We start from the raw sequence: 17,177 nt of genomic DNA, 5'->3' as shown, positions 1-17,177 counted from the left end.
TGAGTAAGGTGGTAAGGGCGCAAAAGTGCACGCAATGTAAGGTGATGCACACTGGGGGCACATGGGAACCAGGTGAGACAGGTACGTTCCTATCGTACGCCCCCCCCCCCCACCAGGTAACCTACATGGCCCCTCCCTTACCCCTTACTGTATCCACAAAACACAACACTACCCATAAACATCTACTTTACAAATCAACAAACATCCCTACTGTCTTCCCCGTTCCTCCCATATACCAAATTCGTCTTCTCTCCCTCCTAACCAATCAAATTTGCCATTTTCAACTCTCATCAAAATTTGCCATTTTCAACTCAACATCAAAATTTGCCATTACCAATTCATCATCAGTCCCTCCTAGGGAGGGAGAGATGGAATCACCCCAATGTCTCATCCACGTCGTGATGCGTCTCACAAATCCACAGCAATCTCATTTCCTGCTACAAACCAAGAAAACACAGGTGTGGAGTCATCATCATCACCACAGGTAAGTGGCTGCGTATGGTGCGACAGGTTCATCAATCCTAACTATTTCCTAAATGACTTTAACAACTTTACACTACCCGGGGTCTTTCTCCGGCCAAACCATTGGCCCCCTTACACTATGGGTTCTAAAAACCAATTCCCATTGGCCAAACTGTGGTGCGCTTCAATTTGGGGTCTCACTCCCCCGATTCATCTCCCGGTGCCCTCGTACAATTTCTGGGCTGCGACGTGTACCTCTCCCAGTGGGTCTACCCACCTGCACACCTCCACCACTGCAGTTGCCTCCGAGCTTACCTGCTCCTTACCCTAACCTAACTACCAGGGGAAGGCCCTCTGGCACTCTCCCCACTCGGTGCCCTCTCTGGCACTGGGCTACCCGGGTCCATCCTCCGGATCCTCGGGCCCCATCCACAACTCTACCGGCTCCCAGAGCCCACCTGCGGCCTCACCTGGCCGACATCCTCACAGTGGTGGAGTGCCCAACCAACTACACACACTAACAGGCTACACGCCCCGCCATTTCCACAACACTAATGCACCCATCCACAACACCATTCTGCAACCGCACCACAGATGCCAATATCCAACCACAATTTACCTGTACCCTCTACCTAACACTTACACTACCCGCCCCGGGTACTCGTGAAAGGGGTCCACTCTTCCCCCATCCACACCTTCGCACCATGCACACCACTCCGTACCACTTACTCCAACTCTCTCCACACACCTGTACTTGCACACCTGTGCTCTCACACCTGGTGCCACCTGCACCCTTCTCTCCCCAAGCGCATTCGCGCTGATCCACAACACTCACTACTCATACACTGCTCCACACACCTGTCCAGTTCTCACACACACAGCATCATCTCAGCTAACTACTCCCTTCTGAAACTTGCGCTTCCCAGTCGTCCCTTTAAACTATTGCGCTCCCTCGTCATTATCATCCACGCTAATCTACCTGCGTCCCCACTACAGGTATCCTTGTCACTAACTAACCTTAACGTCACCTAATGTCATCTTCTCTAGATCCCTACACACAATATCCTAACCCACCCGGGCTAGTTTTCACTGCCATACACCCCATAAACTATTGCTCCTTTGCCCCCCTGTGAGGGATGGTGGATTTGCCATCCCACCACATCGGGGGTCTCTCACTATCAATTTTGCACGTCAAATTTCAACAAATCAAAAATTTGCCAATCCTACTCATCATCTGCCAATCACTACTGCCAATCCCTTGCCAATCATCAAATTTTGTTTTTCTCCAATTTTGGGTCCAAAACACTAACCTCATCACCCAGTCGACTCACTAATACCTCTCGGTGCGCCAATCCCTGTCCAAAGCCCGGCTTCGTAAAGCCAAGCAATGGATGCTGGTTGTTTTGTGCCAGCGGCTGGATGCGTCCGGCACTCGGTGCAGGGACGGGGGCTTACCCGTGCCGAGATCCCACACACCACCTCGGCGTGGAGCCATCCAATGTCCCGATCTCGACCTGCCGGCACGTCTCAACAAAACGCGGTCGCCATAACGACCCTTCCTATCGGGCTGCCAGCTCCGCCTAGTGGAGCACGGACGCGGCCGTTCAAAGCGAGGCCCAGCACGCACCGAGGGCCTGACTCGGCTATAAGTCGTTCTAAACTCTACCCCGTCTAACGTCGATGCTTCACCTGCATGCTTACATCCCGCAGCCCGTTCCTTGCTCACACATCCAGCCGTGCCCATGCTCCTCGTACCTTTCCTTACACACCCAGGTACCCTCATTCCACTCACAGCCTTGGTCACACACCTGACCACCGAACACTTTGGCACACATTCGTTGCTCGCACACCTCACCAATACACCGCTTCGCACCCCCTCCTCGGTCACCTCCTCTGTGACAATCACAGGTGTGCCCTCATTCGCACACCCAACCACGTGCCTCACCACCAACTCCAGCGTGCATTCCCACTCACGCTCTACCATTCCAGGTGTGCATCCTTCCATCCCAGGTGTACATCCTCGCTCACCTGTCACAACTAACTCACGCTCCATGTCACTCTCACTACTTTCACCTCCATTCCTGACAGCGCACTCACCCTTACTCTTGACAGCGCACTCTTTCCTCATGCACCTGTCCGTTACACACCTTTCTCGCGCACACTCTCCCGTTACGCCCTCTGTAACACTCACCACAGGTGGACACTCTTCCTTACTTCTGACAGCGCACTCTTTCCTCATGCACCTGTCCGTCACACACCTTTCTCGCGCACACTCTCCCGTTACACCCTCTGTAACACTCACCACAGGTGGACACTCTTCCTTACTTCTGACAGCGCACTCTTTCCTCATGCACCTGTCCGTCACACACCTTTCTCGCGCATACTCTTGCGCGCACTCTCCCGTCACACCCTCTGCAACACTTACCACAGGTGTGCATTCTTCCTTGCCTTTGACAGCGCACTCTTTCCCCATGTACCTGTCCATCACACACCTTTCTCGCGCACACTCTCCCGTTACACCCTCTGTAACACTCACCACACCGCGCTTCCATGTGCTCCCTCGCACACACGCTACGACCGACTCATTCTCGCCAACACCCTCACTCCTTGGCACACACTTTTTCCTCACACACCCCAGAGTCGGACTTTCTTGCACACCTCCATTTTCGCACACCAGACCTGTCGCACACTTCACCAACGGCCTCTCACGAACACCCGGGTCTATCTCGACCCCCAAGCCTCTTAAATCACCTGGCGCATCATACGCACGACCATATTGGTCACCACTTACACCGGGTCCTCTTCCTCTTCGCTTCTCCTCCATCACCTGCGAATCCCTCATCCGGTTAACGAGCACATCACGATCCAAACACAGACTTTGGACCAATTCTTTTATCTCCTCTTTTATCTCTTTGTTATCCCCTCTCCGTCGCTTCTTAATTTCGCTCACCCCTTCTTCCACTTCTTCTAATTTGTGCCTCACCTCTTTTATTCCCCGGTACGTCTCCTCAAGCTCGTCCTCCAAGGCTACCTTGACCGTTTCCATGTGCGTCCTCACCTGCCGGTCCTTCGTCTCCATTACCTCTATCACCTCGTCCAACCTCGTTGTCAGTCCCTCACGTACCATCTGACATTCCCTCTTCGTCGCTACCAAGTCATCTTTTAGTTCTTTCTGTGTCGCCTTTAAACCTCCTAATACCGCAGTGTTCCTTTGAACCTGCTCCACTAACTCCGTCTGTCCCACCGTCAGCTGCTCCACCTCCTGCGTCAGGACCTCTATGCCCCCCTGTAACTTTACAGTCCCCTTTCTCACCTCCTTCTCCATGTGCTCCTTACAGTGCCTCACCTCCTCGCGCACTCCTCCGACCTCCTCACTCACACCTCTTCTGATCTCTTCTCCCATCACTTGCATCTCCTGCCCAGATGCCACCCTCATCTGCTCCATTTCCTCCCTGTGAGCATCCAGTTTGGTTTCTACCCCCATTCTGACCCCCTCTATCTGCTGCTCCATTTGTTTAACTTCCCTTTCCGCTTGGTCCCTCATGTCCCTCAATTTGCCTTCCATACTGTTTTCTAACCCCTCTAACCCATTTTTCACTCCCTCTATCTGATTCTCCTGGGCAGCCATTCTATTTTCTACCCCCATTAACCCATTTTTCACTTCTTTTATCCCGTTGTCTAACCCCTCAAAATTATTGTCTAACTTCCCAAATTTCTTGTCTAACTCCTCAAAATTATTGTCTAACCCCTCACTGGTACCCCTCGCTTCGTCCCTCATTACCCCCATTTGGCCCTCTAATCGCCCACTATCAACCCTCATTTGCTCACTCTGAGCATCCATCCGGTTCCCCATTACCCCCATTTGGTCCTCCAATCGCTCACCCTGAGCATCCATCCGGTTCCCCATTACCCCCAATTGGTTACTCTGCAGTTTGAGGGACGCCTGCATTTGCGCCATAAATTGCTCCATGAGGACCTGCATCTGGGCCATCCCTCCCACTTGTGCAGCGGGTGCGGCCGCCGTAGCTATGTGCGAGGCGCCATTTCGCGCGTCTGCTACCCCCGCTGTTTCGCTCTCCTCATGTCCCTCATGTCCCTCAATTTGGTCCTGGACCGACCCTGCTTCACTCTCCCCTACCGGACCCCAGCCGTCTTGATCCGCCATGGCGCGACTTTCAAAATTCGAGTTTCGTAACACAAATTCGAAATTTCGCCGTTATAATTTCGTCGAGCGCAGTAACCGCGGGACCGCGCTCCGGATCGATTTGGTCGAGCGCCGTACGCGCTCCGGCTCGATTTTCCCTCCCAAAATTTGGGCCTAACTAATTTAGTCCCGGGTCCGAATCTCACTCCTCGACACCAATTGTTACCGTACTAACACAATTGGTGTCCAAAATTTGGGCTAAATAAATTTAGTCCCAGGTTCGAATCCCACTCCTGACACCAATTGTTACAGACGTGGCTTAGATGTTAGTTTACCGAGCGGTTTTGGTATGACCACGTCTGCACAAGTTACCGATTATACTCGACGTTGACGAAGCCGCGCCACGCTGGCTCAATAAGAAAAAGAAGACACCCGGCTGGGTTATAAAATGACGACACCAGGGATACGGTTCTCAAGACCTCCGGAGGAGATTATATTCGTTACGGAAAAGGTTAGATTACAGGGGCTAGAGGTACAACATAGAAAGACAAGCACTTAGACACAATCTTATATTATTCCCCAACAGACGACAGGCAAACGGGACAACGGCTGACTCACACGGGGGTTGATGGAAAGGACAGGCGGGTAGCGATGGCTCCAGGTGCACCTGTGCTCAAAGGTTAGAATCGACCCGGTCCGGTCCAGAGATGCGGGGAGGTCTCGTCGCAGCGCTCAGAGGTGACGTTCTTTCTCAGGCGGGTTCTCTTCCTCTCAGCGGTCGTAGGCAAGGCAACGTTCTTTCTCCAGCTGGGGGCGCATCTGACGTCACGTCCGCTACGTGGCCGCGTATATCCGGCGGGGAGTGACACGCCCTCGGCTCGTTAGCTCCGCCTCGTGGAATCGGCACGTTGCTTCTCATTGGGTGCGTGCGGGGGGGTTTACCAGGCTCCGCCCTTGACGAGGAGCTGACAAGGAGCCCCTTCGTGGTAACCCCGTGGAGCGCGTGGTCAATGGCGCTAATCGAGCCGGTGTGAGGACGCATCCTCCCCCGCTCCGCCGCCATCTCCTCTGTTGTTGTTGTAATTGTTGGGGAAGAAGATGGAAGGAGGTATGGGAAAGGTCCTAAACTCACTACTGATGCCATATAATCACATTCTGGTGCAACGAAGAGTCATAATTAATGGAGACGAGGCCTTAACTGACATAGACTAAGAATAACTAGCAAGATGTCCGAAAGTTGTCTACGTGTGGTGCGGTGGACCTGGGCACGACATTTAATGGGGGAATAAGGGGAAGGTCGGCTCTACTGATTGTTATTTACATGCAATGGGACTAGGGAATGGGGGATTGGGGAAAGTTGGGGAGTATTGGAGAAAATAGGGGAATATTTACAAGCGGATATGGAGGCCAAATTCCATATTCGCAACAATATAATGATGAAAATATGAACTGATTAGATTTTGAGTGTCAAGAGGTCAAAGGTCAGAGGTCCTGTTTGGTAAAAATTATGTTATCATGCTAACTTGTGAACCATTGATGGGATTTTGACCGCACTTGGTATAAGTAGATAGTATAATGCAAAGAAGAACTCATTAGATTTTGAGTGTCAAGAGGTCAAAGGTCAGAGGTCCTGTTTGGTAAAAATTCTGTTAGCATGCTAACTTGTGAACCATTGATGGGATTTTGACCGCACTTGGTATATGTGCATACAGTCACGTGAAAAAGTAAGTACACCCCATGTAAAGTTTTGACTTTTTCAACATATTTCAACATACAGCTATTGGATCTTCATCTCAACAATATTGATAAAGAATGAATGAATGAATGAATAATAAAGAATAAAGAATTTTTGCTCTTTCACGAAATAAAGAAAAAAGAATAAAGAAAATAAAGAAATAAAGAAAGAATAATGAATCAATAATAAAGAATTTTTGCTCTTTCACGAGCCTCGATCTTGTATACAAAAAAAAAAAAAAAAAAAAAAAAAAAAGATCGTTTTTAGGCCATTTTTCCCGCTAGAGCGGGGGTTAGCCTTGCGGGCCCCATGACAATCATGGTTCCCTGTTTGAGGCAACGTTTTTATGGCCGGATGCCCTTCCTGACGCCAACCCTTGGTCACGCTCTTCGATGCGCAGGGATACGGTGTACCTATTCTAAATCGGGGTACACACCGTGATCATTCATCCCAGCAACCTGGTACTCAATTTGCCGACCTCGGAAGGATGACAGGCTGAGTCAAACCCCCTAGCGTTAATTCAGCGATCGACCGGGATTCGAACCCAGGATCCCAGGATCCTAGGATCCCAAGCCGGCACCCTAACCGCTAAGCCAACACCTTATAAAGGTGATATAATATAACAAATATCATGAAACATTTACATTTTGTAGTCCATTGTATAATTTAAAAAAAACATAAATGCAAATTTCACCTGTGGAAAAAGGAAGTACACCCTACATTTATCACTACTTCAAATACCTAAAATTAGAATCAGGTGCACCAGCTCAGGTGCAAATGATTTGATCATTGTAAGAGTGGATCTTGGAGGAACCTGTCTTATTTAAACCTCAGACATTTAGTTTGGTTTGCTCTTTGTTGTTGAAGTGTGCAGCGTCACCATGCCTCGATCAAAAAAGTTCTCTGAGGCCTTCAGAAAGAAGGTTATATATGCCTACGAGTCTGGGAAGGGATTTAAAAAGATCTCCAAACAATTTGAAATCAATCATTCGACTGTCCGGAAGATCATCTGCAAGTGGAGAAGATTCCAAACAACTGCCAACTTGTTCAGGCCAGGCCGCCCCAGCAAGTTCAGCCCGAGAGCAGACCGCAAGATGCTGAAAAGTCTCGAAGAACCCCAGAATGTCATCACCGGACCTACAGGTAGCTCTTGCCACTGTTGATGTCAAAGTGCACGAGTCTACCATTAGAAAGAGGCTGCACAAATTTGATCTACATGGGAGGTGTGCCAGGAGGAAACCTTTGCTGTCCAGAAGGAACATCAGGGAAAGACTAAAGTTTGCCAATGAACACCGAGGCAAAGCCCAGCACTTCTGGAACAATGTGCTCTGGACAGATGAGTGACGGGTAGAGCTATTTGGCCACAGTACCAGAAGACATGTTTGGCGAAAACCAAAGACAGCATTTGACAACGAGAACCTGATACCAACTGTAAAGCATGGTGGTGGAAATATTATGGTTTGGGGCAGCTTTGCTGCATCAGGGCCTGGGCAGCTCACCATCATAGAATCCACTATGAATTCTTCATTGTACCAGAGGGTGCTTGAGGATAATGTGAGGCCATCTGTCGGAAAGTTGAAGCTCAACCGAAGGTGGACCTTGCAACATGACAATGACCCTAAACATACCAGTAAATCCACCAAGGAATGGCTGAAAAGAAAGAAATGGAGGGTTCTGGAATGGCCAAGTCAAAGCCTCCGGATCTAAATCCCATCGAGATGTTGTGGGAAGGTTTGAAACGAGCTGTGCAAACAGTGTGTACCCCGGTTTAGAATAGGTACACCATATCCCTGCATGTCGTCAGAGGCGACTAAAGGGGTTGGCGTCAGGAAGGGCATCCGGCCATAAAAAACATTGCCTCAAAAAGAGAACCATGACAATTACGATGACATATGGGCAGGGTACAGCCCGAAGTACCCCGTGGGGGACCCCTCGCCCTCTCGTCAAAACTCAAGGTGGGGAACCCGATCGAAGCAAGGGTGGAAATCATTCCATTTATGACGACGAAACGTCTGATGCCCGACGTGGAGATCGGTTTCTGAGGTTTGGGACATGGAATGTAGGGACAATGACAAGGAGATCAGGAGAAGTGGTGGAAGTATTGGTCAGAAGAAGAGTGGACATATGTTGTGTGCAGGAGACGAGATGGAAGGGAAGTGGTGTGAGAATGGTGAAGGGTAGGCAGGGACAGAAATACAAGTGTGCGTGGCAAGGGTGCCCGGAGGGCGTGCATTCACTTGTTGGTGTCCTGTTTTCTGAGGAGTTTGTAGACAGTGTGGTGAGTGTGACTAGAGTGAGTGAAAGGTTGATGATGGTGAAAATGATGATTGGAAAGCTCTTGGTGAACGTCATCTCGGGATATGCTCCGCAGGTTGGTCGGAGCGATGAAGAAAAGGACACGTTCTGGTGTGCGATAGAGAAGGTGATGGAAAACGTGAAAGATGAAGTTGTTGTGGAAGGAGGAGACTTAAATGGACATGTGGGAAGGAGTATGGATGGTTTTGAGGGATTTCATGGGGGTTACGGATATGTTGTGAGAAATGGAGAAGGTGAAAGGATTTTGGAGTTTGCTGTTGGAGCTGATTTGTTGATTTGTAATACTCAGTTCCAGAAAGAGGATAATAAGCTTGTTACATACACGTCAGGTGGGTCAACGACAACCCTTGACTACCTGCTGGTGCATAGGCGAGATAGGGGGCACCTCTGGGACACAAAGGTGATCCCGGGGGAGGAGGCTGTTTCACAGCACCACTTGGTTGTCTGCGACATAAGGGTGAAAGGTGCGAGGAGAGCTCGGCGGGTGAAGTACCAACCGAGAATGAAGGTGTGGCGGTTGAAAGAGGTGACAGTAAGGGAGGCATTCAAAGAGAGGCTGAGTATGGTAGAGGATGATGTGGTTGAGCTTGAAAGTGGTTGGATGTCAATGAAAGATAGTCTGTTGGGAGCCGTTGGTGAGGTATGTGGATGGACAAAAGGACCACCGAGGTACTTGGAAACATGGTGGTGGGATGATGAAGTTGGAAAGAATATTGACGAGAAGAGGAAGAAGTTCAAGGAGTGGCAGAAGGCGAAGCGTATGGGGGCAGAAAAAGCAGAGCATGAAAGTTATAAGGCAGCTAAGAAGGCTGCAAAGAAAGAGGTAGCAAAGGCACAGGAGGCATGTCAGAAAATGTTCGGAGAACGCTTGGATTTAGAAGAGGGTCAGAGAGTGGTATTCAGGATTGCAAAGCAGATAGCGAAAGAGAGGTGTGATGTGATGGGGGTGAGTTGCTTGAAGGATGAAGTGGGACAAATCGTTGTGGACCCAGATGGAATTAAAGGAAGATGGAAGAGATATATGGAAATACTGTTGAATGCAGAGAATGAATGGGATGGCAATATAGAGAGTAACCCAGTTTTAGGACCGGCAGTGAAGATAACCGAGAAGGAAGTTGAGGAAGCGATAAAAGCAATGAAGAGTAGAAAAGCGGGAGGGCCGACGGGAGTTGTGGGAGATATGTTGAAGGCAGCGGGAAATTGGGGTGTGAAGAGAATGATAGAGATCTGCAATCTGGTGGTGAAAGAAGGCCGCATTCCAGTGGATTGGGAACTGAGTACCCTCGTCCCTCTATACAAGGGGAAAGGTGACCCTCTGGAGTGTGGCTCGTATCGAGCGATAAAGTTGTTGGAGCATGGAATGAAGGTATTGGAAAGGGTGTTGGAGAGGAGGATAAGGAAGAAAGTGATGATTGACGAAATGCAGTTTGGATTTATGCCATGAAGAGGAACGACAGACGTGCTTTTTATTGTAAGGCAGTTGCAGGAGAAGGACATAGAGAAGAGGAAGAAGTTGTTTCTTGGGTTTGTTGATCTGGAGAAAGCATTCGATAGGGTTCCACGTGAAGGAGTGACATGGGCATTGAGGAAGTTAGGAGTGGAGGAATGGTTGATCAGAGTAGTGATGGCAATGTACAAAAGAGCGCGCACAGCTGTAAGGACGAAGGACGGGAACAGTGGTGAGTTTGAGGTGAAGGTGGGAGTGCATCAGGGGTCGGGACTAAGTCCACTACTATTTGTAGCTGTGATGGAGGTGCTGGCTCAGAACGTAAAGGAGGGTTTACCGTGGGAGTTGTTGTTTGCAGATGATCTGGTGTTGATTGCAGAAAGTATGGATGGACTGAAGCAGAAGATGAACAAGTGGAAGGAATGTATGGAGACAAAAGGTCTGAAGGTGAATATCGGAAAGACGAAGGTGATGGCAAGTGGTAAAGCATGTGGTGAGGTGGAAAGAACTGGGAAGTGGCCGTGTGCTGTGTGCAGGAAGGGTGTCGGAGTGAATTCCATTCAATGTACAATGTGCGCTGAGTGGGTTCATCAAAAATGTAGTGGTTTGAGAGGGTCATTAACCAGCGTGGCAGCTACATTCAAGTGTAAGGTGTGGACAGAGGGAGCTGCAGATGGAGGAAATGTTGAGTTGTATCTTGGAGATGGCGTGAAGCTGGAAGGTGTGAAAACATGTTGTTACCTAGGAGACATGCTGAATGTCGAAGGTGGATCAGACTCGGCAACGGTTGCTCGAGTGAGATGTGCATGGAAGAAGTTTCGGGATCTGAGTGGCCTGCTGTCGAGGAGGGGTGTGTCGTTGAAGCTGAAGGGAAAGGTGTGTGCTGCATGTGTGAGAAGTGCTATGATTTGTGGGAGTGAGACATGGGCAATGAACATAGAGCAGCAACGAAGGCTGGAAAGGGTGGAAATGCGAATGGTTCGATGGATGTGCGGAGTATCATTGAGAGAGAGGAAGACAAATGATGAATTGCGAAAGATGATGGGAATAGAGACTGTGATTGATGCTGTGAAGAGGAACAGGTTGAGATGGTTTGGTCATGTGTTGAGGAAGGATGAAAGTGACTGGTTGAGAAGAGTGATGGAAATGAATGCAGAAGGAAGTCGAGGACGGGGACGACCGAGAAAGACTTGGCTAAAGATGGTCGAAGAAGAAATGCGGGCAAGGGGGTTAACAAGGGGAGATGCAGAAAATAGGGCAAAAAGGAGAACATTGTCATGGGGACCGCAAGGCTTACCCCCGCTCTTGCAGGGAAAATGGCCTTAAAATGCCTGTTGTTGTTGTTGTTGTTGTTGTTGTGCATGCAAGAAACCTTTCAAACATCGCACAGCTGAAATAATTCTGCATGGAGGAGCGGGCAAATTTCTCCCAGTCGATGTCAGAGACTGGTAGACAGTTGTAAGAAACGCCTACTTGATGTTGTTTCTGCCAAAGGGGCAATACCACCGATTAGAGCCAAGGGTGTACTTACTTTTTCCACATGCGATATTTGCATTTATGTTTATTTACATTATACAATGGACTACAAAATGTAAATTTTTCATGATATTTGTTATGTTATATCACCTTTATCTGTCAATATTGTTGAAATGAAGATCAAATAGCTGTGTGTTGAAATACGTTGAAAAAGTCAAAACTTTACATGGGGTGTGCTTACTTTTTCACGTGACTGTAGTGTAATGCAAAGATGAACTGATTCGATTTCAGCATCAAGAGGTCAAAGGTCAGAGGTCATGCTCAGTAAAAATGTGATACTTGAGAACAACTGAAGAGATTTAAATCAAACTTGGTGCAAGTATGTGCAATAGTATGGGCGGAGGCATATATCGGTCGACGTCGAAGAGTGTCTTTCTAGTTCTTTTCATTTGAATTATTTTGCACATCGACATGTACAATTATTGTTGCATTTCTTCAGTATTTTTGATCAGTATTGCAGTATTATCATTGAAACTTGTTTCAACAGTCGTGTTTTTCTCTGTTATTATTAGTAAGTGATGTGGGAAATGGGTGCTTGTTGATTTAAAATGAGTTGGAAAAGCAAACGATTCCATGAATACTTTTCCATACTGTAGTTTGAAGTCTGTTATGCTTATCCGAATGTATAATCTGGTGTCTGACTGTCCTGCTTTCATGTCTTCCTCTCCAGTGTGTTCCTTGGTAAAATCAAGGAGGCCTTTGACCGGAACCCAAATCTGGACAACCTTCTACTGGATGACTTTTTCAAGCAGGCTATTCAAGGCTGTCAGGTTTATTGGTTTTTATTAATAATGGTAATTTGATTTTTGCAGGAATGAGGTGTTTCAAATATGTTATCTTTTCAAAATTACTTCATTTCTATTTTTTACTTAAATTCTCATCCACATCTATAGGTACAATTATTATTGCATTTTTTTTTTCCAGTATATTTGGCCAGTACTGCAGTATTATCAAATAAATGGTAGCAGGGTAGTTGTTTTTCAGCTTCCTCAGGGAATGACGTTCCTGCCCTATGCGAGTCCCGGGCTCGGCTGGCTCCGCCGACAGTACCTGGTATGGGTCCCTTGTCCAGGGTAATGGATCCCCACTGCCTTGTGGGGGAAGCCTCTTTCGGCTAAGGCTATGATGAGGATACTTGGATATCAAACCTCACCTGTAGGTCAGCCTGGGCAGCGCTACATCGTGGATATCAAACCACACCTGTAGGTCACCCTGGGCACCGCTACATCGTGGCTTAATGTTCCCATGATAGTCAGTCATGGCACAAATTTAGGCATCACTGCACAGTGCACAGCATCTGCAGAGACCTGTGTCCACTTTGGACATCAAGGGCAGCCGTCGTCATACCGTCGACCTGACCAGTCTGCTGCACCTATGTGCATCAGACTTCACGTTGCATTTACTGCATCTGCAGCCAACGATGCTCATAGGAATAGAGAGTGAGAGGGACAGCACACACCTCTATCAGTTTAATCACTTCTCTGTGTACGTTTCTCACCTGCTCACATGCTCACCACTCGTTTTTACCGAAGTCCTGCAGCGAGTGTGAAGTTATGTTGGGGATAGGCAGAGGATGCTGCCGGGAGTCCCGAGTCACGATTCCACGCGTATGGCGGTCCAAGTGGTGTGATGGTCGTTTCGTCCTTGACCAGGATCAACAGTGACATTCGTATCCTGCTTGGGCGTCAGATCAGCCCTCTTTAGGGGTAGCGCTGCTCTCCACATGGAGCAGGGGATATAAAAAGTTCCCCAAAGAAAGCTTGCTCCACCTAGGCTTAGAAAGCTTGCTTAGGGATTGCGCATGCGCAAGATTGGAGGTCAAGTTCTTTCGAAGCTGTCCATGCGCTCACGCTTTCGAAGTTAAGTAATTTTTTCACAATTGTGTTTTTGTCGTAACTGTATCTATCTTTCGGTGTGTGTACTTATGGTGTGTCTTTCGTAGGATTCTCGGTGTTGGTTTTTCATACCTGCATACAAAATCGTCGGTTAATTCGTGTCGCGTATTCTGAGGCCGAGTAGGCTTCCGTGTCCAACCTTGAGGCTTTGTTTTTCTCTCAGCGGTTCGTCGATTGTGCTGCAATTACTTTCGTTCCCTGTTTTTGTTCCAGTCTTTCACCCCATACTTCCTTGTTTAAAATCTCAACTCAGAAAAAAAAAAAATGTTTTTTTTTCCCTTCTCTGCTCTTATTCGTTTATTCGTTGTTCTTATTTGCTCGTTCGTTGTTCGACCACGTTGTTCGTGATCACGTGATCACATTGTAAAAAAATATTTATACTTTCCCCTGAAGAACTGTATTCTGTCGTATATTATAACACCTTTTTCTTCTTCTATAAAAGGATGCTTTTGACTTGCTCACCAAATCTATTCATTCCAAAAAAAAATTCCATCTCTTACATTTCCTCTTTTCTGCATTCCCGAAACTCTTCTGCACTCCACCCCTCCTTCAGCGTCCTCAAACTTATTTTTGACTCGAAGGTCTCAAGAAACTCATTTTGCAATAAATGTTCGTTTCCCATTAATTGTACACTTTTCAAAATCCAATCTCACCCCTCCCCTCCAAATCCTCCCCATCACCCCTCCCCTCCAAATCTTCCCCATCACCCCTCCCCTCCAAAACTTCCCCATCACCCCTCTCCTCCAAATCTACCCCCTTGCCCCTCCCCTCCAAATCTTCCCCATCACCCATCTCTTTCAAATATTCCCCCTTGCCCCTCCCCTCCAAATCTTCCCCATCACCCTTCCCTTTCAAATCTTCCCCCTTTCCACTCCCCTCCAAATCTTCCCCATCACCCCTTCCCTCCAAAACTTCCCCATCACCCCTCCCCTCCAAAACTTCCCCATCACCCCTCCCCTCCAAAACTTCCCCATCACGCCTCCCCTCCAAAACTTCCCCATCACCCCTCCCCTCCAAATCTTCCCCATCACCCATCTCTTTCAAATCGTCCCCCTTGCCCCTCCCCTCCAAATCTTCCCCATCACCCATCTCTTTCAAATCTTCCCCCTTGCCCCTCCCCTCCAAATCTTCCCCATCACCCATCCCTTTCAAATCTCCCCCCTTGCCCCTTCTCTCCTAAACTCCCCCCACACCCCTCCCCTCCGAGACTCTTCCTCGCTCCTCCCCTCCGAGACTCCCCTCTCACCCCTCCTCCTCAAAGCGTCCTCCCCGCTTCTTCCCCCTTCCAACTTTCACCTTCATCTCCCCCAACCTTCATCTTCACAACAACAACAACAACAACAAGAAGTCGTCAACAACAACAACAACACAATCTCTTCGGAGAAGGAAGCTATTCGAGGCCTGAAGGCCAAAAGCCTGAGGTCTGTCTGTACATGCTAAGGCCTCGGTTTTATGAATTAGTCCATCCATCCAAACATCCAATCAAAAACCCCAGTTGGGTTATTTTGTATTTGTACGGTATCGATAGAAAGTCTACACCCCCTTTTCAGATTTTCGCCTTTTGTTTCCTTATATCCTGGGGTTAAGGTGCATTGAATCAGACTTTTTCCACCTTTGTTTGCACATCGTGGCCCGCAACTTCCAAGTGGGGGGCAGGTTCTGCGGATTTCTTTGTTTATTGAAGATACAAGACGAGAATGTCTTGATTGGATAAATGTCCACTTTCCTTATAATAGCAATTGTAAATTAGTTCAGGTGTAACCAATCACCTTCCAAATCACACACCAAGTTAATTGGCCTCAACCTGTGTTAAATTGTAGTGATTCTGATTAATTCAGAATAAAATCAGCTGTTCCTGCAGGTTTTCTCTGCTGGGTAGTGCATTTCACAGAAAAGACTCAACCATGAGCACCAAGGAGCTTTCAAAAGATCTCTGGGATAACGTTGTGGAAAGACAGATCAGGGGATCGGTCTAAAAATATTTCATAGTCAAGACAATCATTAAGAAGTGGAAGGCGTATGGTACCACCAAGACCCTGCCAAGATCAGGCCGTCCCTCCAAACTGGATGACCAAGCAAGGAGGAGACTGATCAGAGAGGCCACCAAGAGGCCAATGGCAACTTTGAAAGATTTACAGGCCTTTATGGCAAAGATTGGTCACTGTGTGCATGTGACAACAATATCCCAAGCACTCCACAACTCCGGCCTGTACAGTAGGGTGGCAAGAAGGAAGCCATTACTCAAAAAAGTCCACCTTGACTCATGTTTGAGATATGCCAAAAAACATTCCGGAGATTCTGAAGCCATGTGGCAAAACCGGTGTTGTGGCAAAACTGAGGGCCTTTCTCTCTCTCACCGCAAGTAGGTTGGTGGTCTTTGTCTTCTACCGACTCCTCTCCAGCCTTGTTCCCTCTGCTCTGTCTGTGCTCTGTCCCCCAAATATTCCTGCAGGACCCACAAGATCTTCCAGAAACCTTCTTCTGTGGAAACTGCCAAAATCAAGACTCTGCTTGTTGTGGAAAACCAATCAGGTCCACACAACTTTAGTCCAACTGGTGGTTTAATTCCATTTAGATCATAACATCATCCTGTAATGAAGGAAATACAATAAGTATACGATGTGACATCACATGGGACCATTCATAACATTCAATGCAAGCAAGCTGGATATTCTATGCTGGCGTACCGTTAGCGAGTCTACCAGATGTAACATGTCACAGGAGAAATCTCGGAGCACCGTCCGCAGCAGCGGGTCTTATAGTCACGCCCCTAGCGGTGTCAACGAGCAGCGAGCATCACCCCCGGGTTCAGTACGAATACGATTTCACTACATTCTCCCCCCCGTCAGAATTATACGGCGGTGCGGCTAGAAGAGATCGAGCGTCAGCACGAACAGGGTACGGAACATCAGTCGACCCAACCGTATCGGGCCGGGCGGCGAATTTCTCTGCCAGCACGCGTCCGAAATTCCCCGGGTACGGCATCACGCATCCCTGTGTCCCCGGCGACAGAGGCGCCATCAGGGTCGGGTGACGAAGGGGGTAACTCCAAGTCGTCGGGCCCAGGTAGACCCGGCGCGGGGAGAGTCGGTAGACTTTCGGCGATGGGAGCGTCGGGAGAGGCCATAGTCTCATAGATGGGTTCGGCCGGTCCGTCCGACTCCCTACTCAGGTCGGCGACCCCGAAAGGGGCAAGGTGACGGACGGAGACAGTAGTCTCACGGCCATCAGTCGTCATCACACGAGCATGCTCAGGATTAGCCTGGAGAATCTGCACTTTGTCCACTAGGGGGTCGTACTTGCTCGCGCGAACCGCCCGTTTAAGGTAGGCCGGCCCGGGCCCAGCGAGCCAACTGGGCAAAGACCGTATACACCCCGTGCTCCTGGGGTGGTGGAAAAGTCGCTCGTGGGGAGTTTGGTTGGTTGCCGTACACAGGAGAGCCCTGATCGAGTTCAACGCCGCAGGTAGCGACCAAGCCCATTTATCGGGGCCCCGGCCGAGGGTCCGGAGGTTGAGCTTGACGGCCCTCCAGATAATCCCGTTGAAGCGTTCGATCTGCCCATTAGCCTGGGGTCTGTACGGCGTGGTGTAACTAGAAGCAATGTTATTTTGGAGCAGATAGCCGCGCACCTCCTGAGACA

General features: G+C 48.7%; 1 protein-coding gene across 1 annotated transcript in view; it reads left to right on the top strand.

Moving 5' to 3' along the window:
• Nucleotides 1-17,177, top strand: part of PGD (phosphogluconate dehydrogenase) — a gene marked incomplete in the record, with an annotated part of 178,520 nt that overhangs the window by 124,599 nt on the left and 36,744 nt on the right. Inside the window, 1 exon segment of the mRNA XM_078774995.1 lies at nt 12,311-12,410. Coding sequence (XP_078631121.1) covers nt 12,311-12,410 — 100 coding nt within the window.

This window comes from Myxine glutinosa, chromosome 3 (genome assembly GCF_964187855.1).
Source record: "Myxine glutinosa chromosome 3, kmMyxGlut1.1, whole genome shotgun sequence".
NCBI lineage: Eukaryota > Metazoa > Chordata > Myxini > Myxiniformes > Myxinidae > Myxine > Myxine glutinosa.
This window is presented reverse-complemented; position numbering and strand designations above follow the sequence as displayed.